Source organism: Ursus americanus, chromosome 14, assembly GCF_024610735.1.
Source record: "Ursus americanus isolate L20-20 chromosome 14, mUrsAme1.1.p, whole genome shotgun sequence".
Lineage (NCBI taxonomy): Eukaryota > Metazoa > Chordata > Mammalia > Carnivora > Ursidae > Ursus > Ursus americanus.
Genome location: NC_142140.1, coordinates 646,615 through 663,151, shown reverse-complemented (window position 1 = coordinate 663,151; position 16,537 = coordinate 646,615). Strand labels below are relative to the sequence as shown.

General features: G+C 49.3%; 1 protein-coding gene across 2 annotated transcripts in view; it reads left to right on the top strand.

Moving 5' to 3' along the window:
* Window positions 1-27: 27 nt before the first annotated feature.
* Window positions 28-16,537, top strand: part of ZXDC (ZXD family zinc finger C) — a 40,134-nt gene continuing 23,624 nt past the window's right edge. Inside the window, exons 1-8 of one of the 2 annotated variants that reach the window (XM_045812302.2) lie at window positions 29-1,078; window positions 3,559-3,711; window positions 3,807-3,885; window positions 4,839-4,969; window positions 9,900-10,070; window positions 13,736-14,424; window positions 15,577-15,639; window positions 16,297-16,381. In XM_045812302.2, coding sequence (XP_045668258.1) covers window positions 112-1,078; window positions 3,559-3,711; window positions 3,807-3,885; window positions 4,839-4,969; window positions 9,900-10,070; window positions 13,736-14,424; window positions 15,577-15,639; window positions 16,297-16,381 — 2,338 coding nt within the window. In that variant the 5' untranslated portion in view covers window positions 29-111. Of the gene's footprint in view, window positions 1,079-3,558; window positions 3,712-3,806; window positions 3,886-4,838; window positions 4,970-9,899; window positions 10,071-13,735; window positions 14,425-15,576; window positions 15,640-16,296; window positions 16,382-16,537 lie in introns of both variants that reach the window. The other variant, XM_045812303.2, reaches the window with a different exon arrangement.

The following is a 16,537-nucleotide window of genomic DNA, read 5'->3' as shown; positions in this document are numbered from 1 at the left end:
CGGGCTTTGGCGTCAACCCGTCGCGGCGGCCGCACAGCGTCGCCCACGACTGGGCGGGGCGGACCGCGCTTCCTCCGAGGCGGGGGCTGGGACGCCGCGGCTGGGCCCAAGATGGACCTCCCGAAGCTGCTCGCCGCCCCGGTCGCACGCGGAGCCCAACATGGCGGCGGCGGTGGCCCCGGCCGACTCCGCCGAGGCCCCGGGCCACCGCCCAGCCCGGGCCCCGCGCGCCGCCGCCTGCTACTGCTGCGGGGCCCCGAAGATGGCGGGCCGGGGCCGCTGCGCGGGGAGGCCCGGACGGCGTCGGCGGGCCCGGGGCCGAGCCCCCCGCCCCCCGAGGACGGTGGCGACTCTTTCGTGGTGCTGCTGGAAGTGGCGCGCGGCACCGCGGCCGAGACCCCCGGGCGGCGGGAGGTGGGGCCCGGCGCTGGCGCGAGCCCCGTCACCCGCCCCCAGCAGGGCCCCAGCTGCGCAGCCGCCGCCCCCGGGTCCGGCGCGGCCCTCGCGGGCACCGTCACCATCAACAGCCAGGACCTGCTGGTGCGCTTCGATCACGGCGTCTTCACGCTGGCCGCCGCGCCGCCGCAGCCCGGCCAGCCTCCCCGGGGCCCGCCCGCACCGCCGGGCGAGGAGGCCGCGAGCCCGGCCGAGGGCCGCCGCGGTCCCCAGGGTCCCGGCTCTGGTGCCCCGGGCTACCGCTGCCCCGAGCCGCAGTGCGCGCTCTCCTTCGCCAAGAAGCACCAGCTCAAGGTGCACCTGCTGACGCACAGCAGCAGCCAGGGCCGGCGGCCCTTCAAGTGCCCCCTGGACGGCTGCGGCTGGGCCTTCACTACCTCCTACAAGCTCAAGCGGCACCTGCAGTCGCACGACAAGCTGCGGCCCTTCGGCTGCCCGGTGGGCGGCTGCGGCAAGAAGTTTACCACCGTGTACAACCTCAAGGCGCACATGAAGGGCCACGAGCAGGAGAACTTGTTCAAGTGCGAGGTGTGCTCCGAACGCTTTCCCACGCACGCCAAACTCAGCTCCCACCAGCGCAGCCACTTCGAGCCCGAGAGGCCCTACAAGTGTGACTTTCCCGGTAACCGCGCGCCACGGGCCTGCGGGCGGGCTTCGGGGGGCTCCCGGGGCCCCAGGTCCCAATCCGGTCGCCCAGTGTGGGTGTGGCGTCGCCCTGCCTCCGGCTGCTCAGTTGGGCAGGATTTAAATTCCGTGGGCCGAGAGTGAGGGGCGGGAACGGAGCATTCTGGTGTTTGTGTTCCAGTTCTTTCCAGGTGATTTCGATTTGACACCTCAACCCTGAATTGCTGTGGGGATTTCGACAAAGGTAGCACTGATAATTACAGCCTGCCTTCCCCACGGTGGAGGCAACAGGTCCCTTTTAACGGTGCTTCAGGTTAATGAAGGTGATAAAGCATCTTCCTAGAGATTGGATTTATGAGTCAGGTGTCTGTTTTCTTGGGTCTTTCATCAGTTAGAAATTCAGTTATCAGATATTTAGGTGGCGCAGATGAATCTGACCAGATGCAACGCCTTAAGGCCCTGAGGGGATAGTCACAGGTGTGTAGTGCATTGCAGTTTTCTGGCCTTGGACTTCACAATTTTGGGAAGTTCTAAAAATTATTATTTTACAGATGAAGAGTCTGAGGTGCAGTAATGTGGATAAAATCCAGTGAAGGGTTCTTTCCCCTCTCATTGTCTGTAGTAGGAGGGAATGCAGGCTCCAAAACAGTGAACTCCACCAGGAGAGGCAGATTTAGGTGCTCTAAGAGGGAGAGTGTGCCTCCCCAGGAGGAAGAGAAGATTCCTGCCTGGGAAGGAGTTGGCTTGCTTAAGCTGGGGTGGAAGGCAGTGCTGGTGGGTGACATTGAAAAGCCAAGGCAGGGAATGTGGTGGTGGGGTGGGGTGGGGAGTGAAGTTGTAAAGGTGTGGGAGGGCCCAGTAGAGGGGGAGGGACCTTCCAGGTCTTCTTCATTAAAACAGCTTCAACTGTGTGCTTAGCATGTGCCCTGTGTGCGTATTGATGCATTATGTATGTGCAGTGCTCTCATAGTATTTGTTGTAAGATACACTTAAATATAGGGATTTTGAAAGGGTGAAATGAAAAGCATATTAATAGATTCTAATATATTTTTCCTTCGTGCTTGTGGATGGTCTTGTGCATCCATCCCTCTTTGTGGAGAATATAGGTTTAGACCACTGTTTCAGAACCTTTCTCAGTTATACACTGAATCTGACTTATAGATTGCTCCCTAGTAAAATGCACAAAGAGCATCGTTCCAAGTATAATACCAGGAAGATCAGGAATCTAGCTTGCTTTAGGGTAGGAAGTCCGCCTGAGAGTTTTGGGCTGGACGATCAGTGGTGTTCAGGAGAGGGACCAGTGAAGCCCCCATTAAATGTTCTAGACCTCGGTTTGCTGAGGCAGTGGGAATGGTGAGGGGGTTCCATGTAGGAAAGATTGCAGAGGCAGGATCAAAGGGCTTGACTGTTGATTGTAGGGTGGGTGATTCTTGCTAAGGCAGAGAGATTTACCTGTTGGAGTGTGTGAATACATCAAAGCCCAAAATAGGGAATGAGGGGGGTGGGAAGGGAGGGCAGATTTCTGCGAAAGAGGAGCAGGGAGGATGATTTTTGGGCATTTAGGAAGAGGAGCATTTCCCAGTTGAGTGTTGCTAGAGGACGTAGGGTTCCTGGGGCTAGTGCTTTGAGGCGGTGATGCGCAGCATATATCTGCTTGGTGGTTTACAGGCACGATGGTAGCATGTTACAGGCTCTGGAAAGAGCTGCCACAAAGATACCTGGTCAGCATCTTGCATCCTGGTATTTTCTACTCTATTTAAGCACTGAACCTTTTTGTCAAAGGAGAGCTATTGATGTGGAAAGTCGGGGGATTGGTGGGGTAGGCTTCTTTCCGGTGGCTCAGTTGGGGTTGAAGATGGGAGTGAAGTTAAAGGCCATGTGAATAAAGATGACCCTTGTAGACTCCTTTGACAAAAGGGAACCCTGGTGAAATAGGCAAAAGGGAAAGGAGAAGCCAGGTGACAGCAGGGGCTGCTGCCTTTTGCAGAGGATGTCAGGGAGGACCATTTGTAATTGAGGACACAGCATCACCTGCGGGGGCAAACAAGTCTCGAATAGAACAATGGTTTGTGGCCCTTCCGAGTTCAACCCTCCCAAAAGAATCCTTGTTTCTTAGTATCTAATATGTCTTGTTGGGTTTTCCTTGGCCTCAGACAGCATTGACATTTGAGTTCACAAAATTTAAGACAGATCTGTGGTGTGGAAATGGGTAGTCCGTGGCTGTGATTGGAGGACTTCCCCTTGATCACTCGCTTCATGTCTAAGTCCTATCATAGCAGGTGGCCTGCGTGTGCTAAGTGGCTTCCCTTAGCCACTATTACAAAGCCAGATAATGGTTATAACTTTCTGGAGGTGCTTCTGACTCATTTTCTTTGTTGTTTGCTTCAGTGTGAATAGTGTCCTGGAGTGGTGACTGGTTTAGTTGTTTATGTGATTTTTGTCACACCAGTGAGCAGGGTTTGTGTTTTCTTTGTTCAGGCTGCGAGAAGACATTCATCACAGTGAGTGCTCTGTTTTCCCATAACCGAGCTCACTTCAGGGAACAAGAACTCTTTTCTTGCTCCTTTCCTGGGTGCAGCAAACAATATGACAAAGCCTGTCGCCTGAAAATTCACCTGAGAAGTCATACAGGTAATAAGCTAGAGAATATAGCATTGGCACCTAAGATTTGTCTTTGCGGTAGCTTGCATTTATGATTATGTGGCATAATTTTTTTCTTTTCTAAGGTGAAAGACCTTTTATTTGTGACTCTGACAGTTGTGGCTGGACCTTCACCAGCATGTCTAAACTCCTACGACACAAAAGGTAATCTTTACGTTTCATTTGAATTACCCATTATGGAAAATGAATGAGTTGTTTGTCAGTAGCAGAAGCCTATGAATTAAATATCTGTCAATTTTTTTAAGTTATAAGAAAAGGAGTCCATTGCAGGTAGTTCGGAAAGTTCAGAAAGCTGTAAAAAGAAAACCACTCAGAATATGATCACCTAATGTCAGGTTTTCTACGTATGCTTGTTTTTAAATGTAATTTGCATACTTTATTTAATTCAATATTTAAAAAGAGTTAACATTGTGGAAGACGCTTTCCTGATGTCATTACAAACTTTCCATGCTGATAATGATGTCCTTGGAGGGCTTTGCCTATGTGCAGGTGATGTTCAGCACTTTACATGTGTGTCTCCTGTAACCTTCACGACGACTCTGGCTTTGATGTTCTTACTGTCCCCAGTTTGTATTGGGACACAGAGAGGTTGGGTGGTTTGTCCATGCTTGCACAGCTGGGGATTTGAGGGGTTGTATAACAACCTAAGTATAACAGCGTTACTTAGGAAAGAACTGTGTTTATGCATGGACTTGAGGGGGTCCTTTTAGCATTGCAGTTGATTTTCTGTGCATGCTTCTCTTTGCCCTCTGCAGCTTGGAAACTTTGTTTGCTACCAGAATTTCTAAACATTGGAAGTAGCTTCATCAGTACATTTGGGACCCAGCTGTTTGTTCCTAGATTGAAGCAGCACTAATTGTTGTGTCTGACTGTCGAGTCAGCCTTGTCATTAAAGTAGAATTTCTAATTACAGAGTTAGCTAAATTGCAAACCTGTGCACGTGGGTTAGAGAGAATTAAGATATTCTGAAATGTACTGATCATTTTCTTTACATGCTAAGAGTTTGTAATTTGCAGAATTTAAACAAAGAGTCACCTCTGAGGTCTGGCCTCCAGGTTGTGTGAGTAATCGTGTTGCCTGGTTTTCTCTTCTGGCAGGAAACACGATGATGACCGGAGGTTTACCTGCCCTGTTGAAGGCTGTGGAAAGTCATTCACGAGAGCAGAGCACCTGAAAGGCCATAGCATTACCCACCTGGGCACAAAGCCGTTCGAGTGTCCTGTGGAAGGTAGATTTTAATACATCACTTTGAGCTGTAAACTAGTACATGTCCACGTTGTTGTAAGTTTAAGTTGTTTAAAGGTAGGTTTTATTTGCTTCAAAACAAGGTGAGTGTAAGTTGCAGCATTAGATTTAATGGCCAGTTTTTAGTTAATTGTTTTATCTTGGGAGCAGTGTATTGAAAAGAACAGACTTCAGAATCAGACCGGTTTGACTGTTGGCTCTGAAGTGCACTCACGAGGTCTGCGGTTCTAGTTATTACCTGTTTAATTTGGTGGTTGTGAGGAATAGGTGAAATAACCTGTGGAAAGTGCCTGTTTTGGCATCTGGCACCTATCATGGATTCAGTAAATAGTAGCTGTGCATGCTGTGATTGGACAGCAGTCAAGTTAGGTTAGCTCTTTAAAAAGGGCATTCGGATTTTTTTTTTCCTGCACAGCGAAGGCGTGATTCATGGGCCGGAAGTGTGCTCCATGGCTTGCGTGTACTGGCCCCACTGTAAGTGCTGCAGCTGTGCCGGAGGGGCAGAGCAGGTCAGTGTGTGCTTGTGAGTCTCATTCCTGGCTCCCCCCTCCCTCAGGTGATGATCTCAGGCCAGCTTCTCTGGGCCTCAGTTTCCTTACCTGGAAAAAGGATAATAAAGATCAGTTTGAAGCCGAGACCAGTTCCTAGAATGTCATGAAGATAATACAGATGGTTTAACCAAGACTCAGTTCCTCCTGTCATCAGAGCTCCAGTTGGGGCACGCCAGGTAGACCAGTACCTGTAGGGTGCTGTGGGGGCACACAGGTCACCCAGACTGCTCCTAGAGCATGGGGGCATGGGAGTGGTCTCCCAGTCGGCCAAAGAAGGAGGCAGGAGAGGCCAGTGTAGGGGCCTCTCCCAGAATGGTGAGAGCAGCAGGCTGGGTACTTGGGGCAGGGGAGTGATGGGACCATGATTGAGTTGAGGCTCCGCCTGGTTACCTGGGAAGATGGCTGGCACCTGCACTGCAGCTTGGCGGTGAGGTGGGAGCAGAGGCACAGGTGAGAGAGAGAGAGGAGTCAGAAGTGCACCGGCAGGGCTTGGTGATCGATTTGGGGGTATGGGTTTCGGGTGAAGCAGTAGTTGTGGCCAGCGTCTCACTTGAGGTAGGCACAGAGGGCTGGTGGTTGGAGGTAGAGGACGTGCTGCATTTTAGGTGCCCACAGGCTTCCCGGGCTCAGATGCTCAGGAGGCGGGGGGGTACTGCTTGCTGGGCTTGGCGAGGAGGTGGGCTGGGAGTGCGGCAGGCAGCACGTGGTGAGGATCTAAGCCACGGAGGTGGACACAGCACTCAGGCATTGGTGTATGCTGAAGAGGGGCGGTGGAGTGTGGTGATTGAAGGCCTGAGGCTTCCTGGACCCCGGGCCCAAGCCTGCCACTGAAGTTGCTCTGTAACCTCTGACAAGTGGCTCAAGCACTCTCTTCCTCTTTTCCTCATCTTTGAAGTGGTCATAAAACCACAGAGGGTTGTTGTGAGAGGGCTCTATTAGGTAACAGGTTTAATCGAGGCATATAGAAAACAGCAAATGTCAGCTACTTCCACTGTTACCATTGCTATTAAACAAAAAAGGCCTAGGACAAAAACCCTGGGGACCGCCACAATTCCAGGCGGAAAAGTAGAAGGGGAACCCTGGGAGGGGCCTAAGAAGGAATGGGAAGAGCGTAGCTTTGGCAGCCCTGAAGCCAAGAGAGGAGGATGTTTGGGAAAGGAGAGGAGTCCGTCCTGAGTGCTGAGGTGCGACAGTTCGGTGAGGACCGTCGCTTCCTCCAGCAGGGTCAGTGGAGTCTTGCAGGGTGAGGGTTGAGGTTTGGTGGAGTAGCTCAGGCAGAGCCCTGCTCTAGTGCCCTGAGCGGTAGCTTGTGGTGGAGGGAAAGAGGAAGGGGGTGGTAGCTGGCTACAGAGGAGGGGTGGCTTTTGCCTTCCAGTAACTGTAGCCTTGAGAACTTGAAGCATGTTGCGGTGTTGAGCTGGTAGAGGCAGGTGTGGATGGGGTGACCAGTGGTGCTTAGTTGAAGAGTGCTCTTCTTCAGGGAGTGGAGGTGAGGGCAGGAGCCTCGGGAAAGGATCCTAGAAGCCTTTTTTGGGTCGGTTGAGAGTTGATGATTCTATTTTTTTTTTTTATTGAGAGTTGATTATTCTTGTTTCAGATACGTGACTAGACCATTCTTTCTGCTTTCGTAATGTTTGAAATGTTTCATAATAAAAAGTTAAAAACAATAAAAAGTCTAAAAACAATAAAAAGTCAAAAAACCACCCATCTTTTCATAGTAACTGGAGGAGACAGGGAGGGTAGGGCCACACAGCAGTGAGTGAGCATGAGGGAGGGCAGGGTGGCAGACTGAGGACAGTGCGTGCATGTGTGTGTGCGCGTGCGGGTGGGTGGTGGCGGCAGTGGCAGTGGCCGCGTCACCTCTAGTATGCCCTGGCAGTGCATACCGAGTCGAGGTTGGAAGACGTGTGTGCTCCTCATGTAAGTGGTAGATGCGAGTTGAGGAGATCCCCATGGCGTTTGTCATTGACGGGCTGCTTCTGCCCCTCCCCTGGGTGGGGGTAACTTGATGTAAATGTGGGGTGCTCGTATTAATAGCTTTGATTTGTTAAGAATGGATACAAATCTCGATAGATACTGTTGCAGTTAGAAAAAGACAGCCATTAACACACGTGGAAAAAATGGTCACATTCCTGGCCATCAAAGGATGAACAAATGAAAATGAAGTATATTTTGTTCCCTATCGAGTTAGCAAATATTTTTAAAAACGGAAACCACTGCTGACGAGTGTGGCAGACATCCCTGTTGTGGCTGACCCCTGTCCTTGGCAAAGCAGTTTGGTAGAAGTGTTTTTGGCGCCTCTGCTCTGTTGTGCCTCCTTAAGTCTGTGTGGCGTCCCAGCTGGAAAGGGGGCCGAGGGACACTGCAGGTACAGAGTACCCCTGGGCACCGTGTGGAGCAAAGCACACATTGCAGACAGAGCACTTAGGCGTGAGCCTGGAGGCATCTGTTCTTTCATGTGTTTTCCAAATGTTCTCTCATGAGCCTGACCTGGAAACAAGCTGGAAGCTTTGTTTGAAAATGAAATAAGTTCAAAACTCCTCTCAGCCAAAACCCTTTGTCATTTGGCCATCTTCTGTCTTCATAGCCTCTATATAGGCCTCCCCCAGGGCCTAGACTCCAGCAGCTCCACCTCGCCATCCCAGGAAGCTGCCACAAGTGCCACGATGCCCATTCCACTTTCATGGGCACCGTGCGAGCACTCCTAGGTTGGAATTGTTTACATGTAGTCTTTATAAGCCCTGTGAGGTGGGTGTCATTCCCACTTTACAGAAAAGGAAAAGGAGACCCAGAAAGAATAAATAAGGCCACATGGCCAGTAGGGTCTGAGCTGGAGTTGGGCTCCAGAGTCCAAGCTGCCCACCCTGCTTCGTGGCCTCCATGCCTTGGATGGCAGTTCCTCGGCCTGCACACCATCCTGCTGTGCTGTGTGGCCCCTACCATTTGTCAAGAGCCAGTCACCTGAAATGCTACCCACCTCTTGAAACCTTTTTTCTCTCCTCTCAAGAGGCGTGCTGTTTCTTCTGCTTCTAGAACACTGCATGGCACTAGCACTGGTTTTATTTTACCCTTTGTTAGGACAGGTGGTTGTTTACACATCCCTACGAGGTCACAAGCTTGTAGCTGCCGAGAACCGTGCTTACCCTGTGCGTGTCCCCGCGGTGCAGAGCTCCAGCAGTGGGAGATGAGGGCAAGAGGAAGGTGGTGGTATTTTTTAATTTGTCTTGTTTTCCCTTTGACACACACGTGCAGGTCTGTGGTCTTACCGACTCTGGCTAAGTCAGCAAGGCGGTGCCGCCTCCAGGCTCCACTTGTGCTCCTGATTTTGGGTCATTTGCTTGGTCCCTTTGGGCCTCAGTTTCTCAGTAGTAAAATGAGAGGAATTGGCTTTGGTGATCAGTTGAGATAGTTTCCAACTCTGAATGTCATAGGGTTCCAGTAGTGTACAGATATTGTTCCAGCTATGTACAGATAATTGGTATAAATTTTTAGCAGTTGAACTTTTAAGGGATTAACACTGAATTTGACTTATTTTCCCCAGGAGCCCTGTGTAGTGGGTGAAGAAACAGGCCCAAAGTTAACTTGTCAAGGTTATGTGTCTTCTGCGCAATTGATGGGGAACTTCATATCTTCTTTTAAATGCAGTTTGCTTTCAAATTTAATTCCTTGTGTCGGGGAGGAAGAGGTTTTTTTTCCTTTCAAGGTTGTTCTAGCTGGACTGAATTAAATTGACATGAGACAGATTAACAGAAAATAAAACTTAATTTCATGTGTACGGTAAACCCACACAGACGTGAGGTTCCAGAGACAGGTAAAATGAAGTATATATGTCATCCTGAGCTAAAGAGAAGGGTGGTAGGGACCTGGGACTTTCAGAGAGAAGGAAAGCATTTCATCAGAATGAAAACGAGTAACTGTTTGGTGAACAGGTGTTTGCTGGGCCCACAGAAACAATGGGACACAAACGGACTTTGATTAAACAGGCCTTGCTAGGTCCTCCCTGTCCCCCATAACTAGTTCGTATCATAATGTAGTTATCTTTGGTGGTAGCTTTTTTCCTGGAGCATGTCCTCCATCTAAAGTCTTTCAGGTAGTAGGCAGAGGGATGTCAAAGTTTCTTCCTGAGTCTTTTGGGCCTTGATTGCTTCCAGCTGTCATAATCTGCATGCCAAAGAGGCCCGGCTTGGGGGCAGCCTGCCTTGACCCCTACATTTGTGACGCTGCCCCAAGGGGTATGTGTCTATCCCTGGCCAGTGGCCCGAGTATGGGCATGCATTGTCTTATGATTCTGATGGGAGGAAATGTCAGCACTGTTTTCTTGGGAATCCTCAGGTTTCCCACTCATCGTTCTTTTTGTTCCAGGGTGCTGTGCCAGGTTCTCTGCCCGTAGCAGCCTCTATATTCACTCCAAGAAACACCTGCAGGATGTGGGTGCTCCGAAAAGCCGTTGCCCGGTGTCCAGCTGTAACAGACTCTTCACCTCCAAGCACAGCATGAAGGCGCATGTGGTCCGCCAGCACAGCCGGCGCCCAGGTCTGCTCGGTTCACTTCTCTCTTATGGCGCTGCAAAGATGCACACGCTCGACATGTGTCAGAAGCCAGTGTGTCCTTCCTTCCTCCACCCCTTAAGAAGTTGTCTGGCTATAGGGTAAATTAATTGAGTACAGCAAAGTCTTACTGGCCCATGGACCATGGCTGCCAAGCCTAGTGGCATCTTTTGGACTCTGTTCTGCCACTTCTTGCCTCTGACCCTCAATCCCTCCCTTGTCTCTGAAGTGCTTCCCTTGAGGAGCATTCAGTTATTTGTTTGTTTATTTTCAGTGTTTTACTTGGTTGGCTTTTCCTAGCATGTGTCTCCTAAGTCTGTCTCCCTCTTTGACCTTTGTCCTGAATTCTGAACCCGCTCCTCCCTTGTTTCTGTCTTCACTCCTCTCTCTGTCCAGTTGTGCAGAGTGGTGTTTCACCTTGTGAGCAGGGGGTAAGGCTTGAGGGCCTGGGGAGGGGAGGGGGGCGAGGGAACCATAGCAGTAGTCCGGAGCGGGGATTCTGGGCACACGAAGGCCTGGTCGTCTGGCTGCATGGTGGCGTGGGCCTGACTGCGTGCACAGCCATATGGGCAGACCGTTGAGGGGTCTGGGCGGCTGTGCGCTGCCTCTGCCCGGGAGCCTGCACCACCCTGCTCTCTGGGGCGTGGTGGGGTTGCTGCTCCCGTCAGGGGAAGTCCTCGCTGGCCTTACAGTTACTTGAGTGTGCTGCCTCCCTGCCACGTGTGTGACAGGCAGCACCAGCCTTGGGGCACAGCCACTTCCCAGCGGTGAGATCCAGGCTAGGCACAGGTCCTTGACCTTCGGTTTCCCCATCTTTAAAACGTGGAAGAGCATTTGTGTAGTTTTCCGAAGGAAGTGTCCTTCCTCTGGCTTCTTCTCATCCTGTTACAGATGTAGTCACTTGACTCCTTCGGCTCTAATAGTCATTGCCATTTCGCTTGGGATTTAAGAAGCTGCCCTTCTGAACTCTAGGTGTTATGAGGACTCCTATCAGAGGTTGTCACCTCAACTCAGAGTCCTGTCAAGAGTCGAAGGCTGGTGTTGAGAGGCCTCAGTGGTCAGGTTGCTACTTTTGTCTCTAGAACTTAGCTCTCGCTACTCCTGGCTCTGAGCTGGGACTGTGGGATACTGCGCACCTGGGCCTCTTTGCTCCTGCTCTTCTCCCTTTCCTGGCTCGGCTCATTCAAAAGTCAGCAGCAGGATCGTTCATTCCACATGAGTTTCCTTAGTCTCTGTCTCCATGTGAGAGCCTCTTAGGGGTTCTGTAGTGCCTGTGTTTCCCAGGCTCTGAATTTATATTGTGGCATTGACTGACTTGCGTGTCATTCTTCCCCGCCGTGGTCAGGTAGTGCCCCAGTGCTAGCCTCGTGAGAAATGGGTGCTTCGGAACACGCATCATTGTGCACCGATGCTGCCGGGGGCCCTGCCAGGCCCTGGATTTGCTGTTGGAGTCCCCCTCACAGTGGGCCTGGGGCAGGGGCGTCTTCACTGCTCCATCCCTGATGAAGCTGAGGTGGAAAGGAAAGGGACTTGTCTGAGGTCCCATACACTGAGAAGTGCTGGAGCGAGGTCATGATTGTAACCGTGGTCTAGACACTCTCTTAATTAACGTTTAATGATTTCTGACTATCTGGGCCTTGCAATAGCAGGTGTCCAGTAAATATCTGTGATTTCAACACTAGGAAATTTGTGAACAAATTGCTGTCTGTTTTGCCCCAAGATTATTATTAATTATTTATCCCTATGAAAGTATCAGGATAGTCAAGGGAATTTTTGGAAGGTTTTGAAAAAGAGACAGTTTTCCATTTTTAATTTCTGAATCTCTTCCATTGTTTTTGAAGTTGTTTTTTTTGGTTCTGAGATACTTAGAGAAGAAGCCATAATATATCAATACTGTTTTTAAACTTCAAAGGAGTATGACAACTAAAGAAGATAATATTTGAATTTGGTTATTAATTTATTTTGGGAGGGTCTATAGTAGATTTCTTTCATAGGTTTACATTAGAACTATAATAGGCACTCTGATCTGGCGTCCACTAGCTCAGTGTCACTGAGTTTGGGATTAGCTAACAGTTGGTGTAGGAGGAATAGAGCCAGAGAACTGAGAGAGCCTTTTCCCTCTGGCCAGGCACTGGCATGTTCTAGAAGCTTCAGCTGCAAATGCCTTGGGAAGGATTAACTTCAGGGCCCTGTTTGGCTCCCTTATCCAAATATTTTATACTCCCATCTTCCTGTTTGCTTGGTGCTTGAAGAGTCCTAGGATTTGGGATGATTGAATAAATCTTAGACTTGAGTATTCATTGAAATTTTTAAAGATTTTATTTTCAAGTAATTTCTATACCCAGCATGGGCTCGAACTCACAACCCCAATCGAGATCAGGAGTCGTGTGCTCCACTGACTGAGCCAGCGTGGCACCCCTCAATGAAATTTTGTAAAAGTATGCTAATGCTCATTATTCCTCCAAGGGTAGTCTGACTGTTTAAGTTACTTGATTGAATAACAGAGAATCAAATATTTGAAGAATGATATGACCAACAACTGAGGCTAAATGAACAATTAAGACTAAAGAGGGATTTATTAGAATTTTTTTTTGCTATAGTCATTAAGTGCTGCTTAGGGGCCAGGCGCTGGTGCCTGCTGCTGAAGGGACATTGTGGGTCAGATAGACTCCCTACCCTCAGGAAGATCATGGCCTGGGGGAGGAAGGAGTGTTAGAGGTTGGAAATATAGTGGTGGGGGGAGAAGGGGAGCCCATCAGGAGAAGCTCCGTGGAGGGGACACAGCTCCAGAGTGCCCAGGGGGCCGATGTCTTAGTTCTCTGTAGTCCCTAGGGTTGGGACCTTGAGCCAAGGCCTGATCCCAGAGCAAGCCAGACAGGACAGTTTTTTTCTCACTGGTATCACCATATGACTCAAATTTGTTTTGGAATTGCAGCTACTTGAGGAGTGGGGCATAGATTTTGATGAGACATGAGCTGACACCCTCCAATTCCAAAGCTATCCCAGAGCCAGAGTTCAGCTTGTGTCTGATTTCTGAAGATTTGTGTTCTGTGGAAGGTTTTTTTTTTTTTTTTTTTTAAAGATTTTATTTATTTGACAGAGAGAGAGACAGCCAGCGAGAGAGGGTACACAAGCAGAGGAAGTGGGAGAGGAAGAAGCAGGCTCATAGCGGAGGAGCCTGATGTGGGGCTCGATCCCATAACGCCGGGATCACGCCCTGAGCCGAAGGCAGACGCTTAACCGCTGTGCCACCCAGGCGCCCCTGTGGAAGGTTTTACAGGCTTCTGAGGGCAGTTCTTGTTGTGTAGCAGAATGAGCATAGGTTTTGAAGCCAGAAAGACATGGACTCAAGTCTTGCCTCTTTCTGTTACCAGTGGTGTGACTTTAGGAAATGTTATTTAGACTCTCAGGTCATGTCCTATCTGGAGAAATCCCTTTGAGCTCAAGGATTTGAAACCATGTGTGTAGAGTGCCTGATAGGTCACCAGGCAGTGCCTTTCTTCACTGTATGGCCACCTTTGATGCACCGGGCAGCAGGGGCAGAGGGAGGAGATGTTAGCTTGATGGGTTGCTTGCTACCTAACATCTTAGTACAAACTTCCGAGTCTGCTAAGGTGCATAAAACAACTGGAGTGTTCATTTCTCTTTCAGATCTCTTCCCTCAGCTTGGAGCTCCAAGTTCTCTTACGCACAGCAGTGAACTTGGCAGCCCAGGCCAAAGTGAGCTCAACAACATAGACCTGGCAGCGCTCTTCTCTGATGCACCCGGTGATGGTGGTAGTGTGGCGGGGGCCTCAGACGAGGCGCTGAGCTCTGGAATCCTGACTATTGATGTTACTTCTGTGAGCGCCTCACTCGGAGGAAACCTTCCTGCTAATAATAGTTCCTTGGGGCCCATGGACCCACTGGTGTTGGTGGCCCACAGTGACATTCCTCCAAGCCTGGATAGCCCTCTCGTTCTTGGGACAGCAGCCACGGTTCTCCAGCAAAGCAGCTTCGGTATGGACGATGTGCCGACTGTAAGCGCAGGAGCGTTAGGCTGTCTGGTGGCTCTGCCTGTGAAGAACTTGAGTCCGGACCCACAGGCTTTGACCTCAGGTGGTCACTTAGCAGACACCACCACCACACTGACCTCTCCGAGCCCCGCACCTGGAAACACCGGTGGCCCAGAACTGCTGGCTCCAATCAAAGTGGAACCGGACTCGCCTCCTGGCCCCAACGCCGCCAGGCAGCAGGAACGGAGCCGAGGGGCGCCCAGGTCGGTGTTCTGCAGCCCTGCAGAAAGGCACAGTCCTCAGAAAGACACGGGGCTCGGTGCGGGGACCGGCAACTTCTATTTGGTATGAAGTGCTCTATTCAGTCACCACCGTGTAACTCGCTTCTCTTACACTCTTTTGAGGATGTTCTGGATTAATCGTTCATGTGCAGACATTTCTTACTGGTTTGCGAAAAGACGGAGCCCTGGACTACAAGTCTGGAAATCTGAATTCTGATCTTGAGTCTGGAACTGACTAGGTTTTATGACCTTGAGGAAATCACTTATCCTGTCTGAGCCCTAAGTTCTCATTTATTTCTAAAATGAGGGGTTTTGGCTAGATGATTTCTAAGGTCCTTTTGAGTTCTGTGATTCTGTGATGATGTGTTTCTTTTCTTGAAAAAAAAAAGGGGGGGGTATTTCGTAATGTTGAAATGTTCTGCCTTTGTGCGTTTCACGGAATAACAGGTCCTTAGACTTACTAATGGCCAGAGGAAGAGGAATTGTGACATCAGGTTTAATGGAAACTTTAAAACCATGCAAAAAAAAATTTTTGTTTTAAATTAGAATTAAGGAAAAGGAGTGGTTTGTGAGCTTTTGTTTCTGGAGGGTTATAAGAGTACTTCTCCAATTTTGAGGCTCGACAGTTAATATACTTTAATTATATTTATGTCAGTTAATACATTTAATATAATTTAATTTAAAATAATTTAATTAAAGATTCTTGGGGGAGAGTCTGATTATTTCCTCAGTCTCAGATGGGAATGATCAAATTGGTGTTTTCTTCATGGCACAGGTTAAATTTGATGGTGATATTTATATTGCTCCGAATGTTAAATCTTATTTTACCACAGTTTTTTTTTAAAGTTAAATCCGTTGAATTTGAATCAATTGTGAGGGATGTGGTAACCCATCTACCATGAGCCTTTCAGTCTGAGAGAAGCACAGTCTGTCATACCTTTCCTGACAGCTCTCACTTGTCAGTGGCATAGCCGTACTTGCCAGCCTTTGCTTAGGTGGCCAGAGCACTTGTTAAGCCACCCAGGTGGCTGGGCCAGAAGGGGAGATGGCAGAGGTACAGAGGTCAGTGGGGAGGCAGGGCCTGTATGGAGGGCCTTGGTACCTTGGGAAACCATAGTTCCTTGGTGCCACTGCATCTCCAGAGCCGTAATTGTGGGCGGAGGCAGGAGGAGCCGCCATGACCTTGATCCTGACTCCTTGTTCATTTTCTCGCTAGCTGTGTGACGTTGGGCTGCCTCGATTCTCTGAGCACAGATGGTGTGTGGTGAATGGGTTACAGGTATGCCACAAGCTGTTGAGGATGTTCTTTTTTTTTTTTTTGTAGTGATAAGCATTAAGCTGTTTTTCTTATCAAACATTCACAAATTTACAGAAGTGAAGTCCCATTTGAATACTGTTCGGCTCCCTCCATAAACTTCCTGAATTCAGTAATGTAGTTCTTGTTTTGGTGTCTATAACTTTTGAGTCCAGCACCTGCCACCAGAGCAGCCTCTGTAGTGGGTATATGAAATAGGACCTCGCTGGGTCTGCCGTACAAGTGTTGTGTGGCATGTTCTGGAAAATGCTGAGAAGTGCTGCAGTTAATTAATCCTGAACCACCAAGGAAAGGCTGGTTGTTTCAGACAGCAGAGAAGTATGTCACTCCTTTTATAACAGTTTCTGTGTAAAGTATTTTAATATGTTTTAGACTTTGGAGGAATAAACTTTGCTTCTCTGGATAATAAAATTATGTATATTGTTCCAACTCTCATTCTGTTTAGTTGTCACTATAATTGGATGTAACATTTGATTCTCCGTGAACCTTTGCTGGAGATCCTCAAAGATTATTGGACTCTACTCTGTGCAGGAGGCAGACTTAGTACATTTCTGTAGTTCCCTTGCTACCCTTCCTTTACTATTTGGAACGAGTGACTGACACACTTTTCTTTGGTCTCAGGAAAGTGGGGGCTCAGCAAGAACTGATTCCCGAGCCATTCAACTAGCCAAGAAAAAAAAGCAGAAAGGAACTGGGAGCAACGCAGGTGAGGCTGTGTGTGCTGGGGGATTGAGGGATCCGAGTCACCCTGGGCCTTAATTAAGGACAGAAGAAACATGCAGAATAGGTGTTCCTATGTTCTTTGTGTTAGTTTTATGTTCAGAATGCCCTTTATCCACTCCTTAGTTTTATATGAACTTAA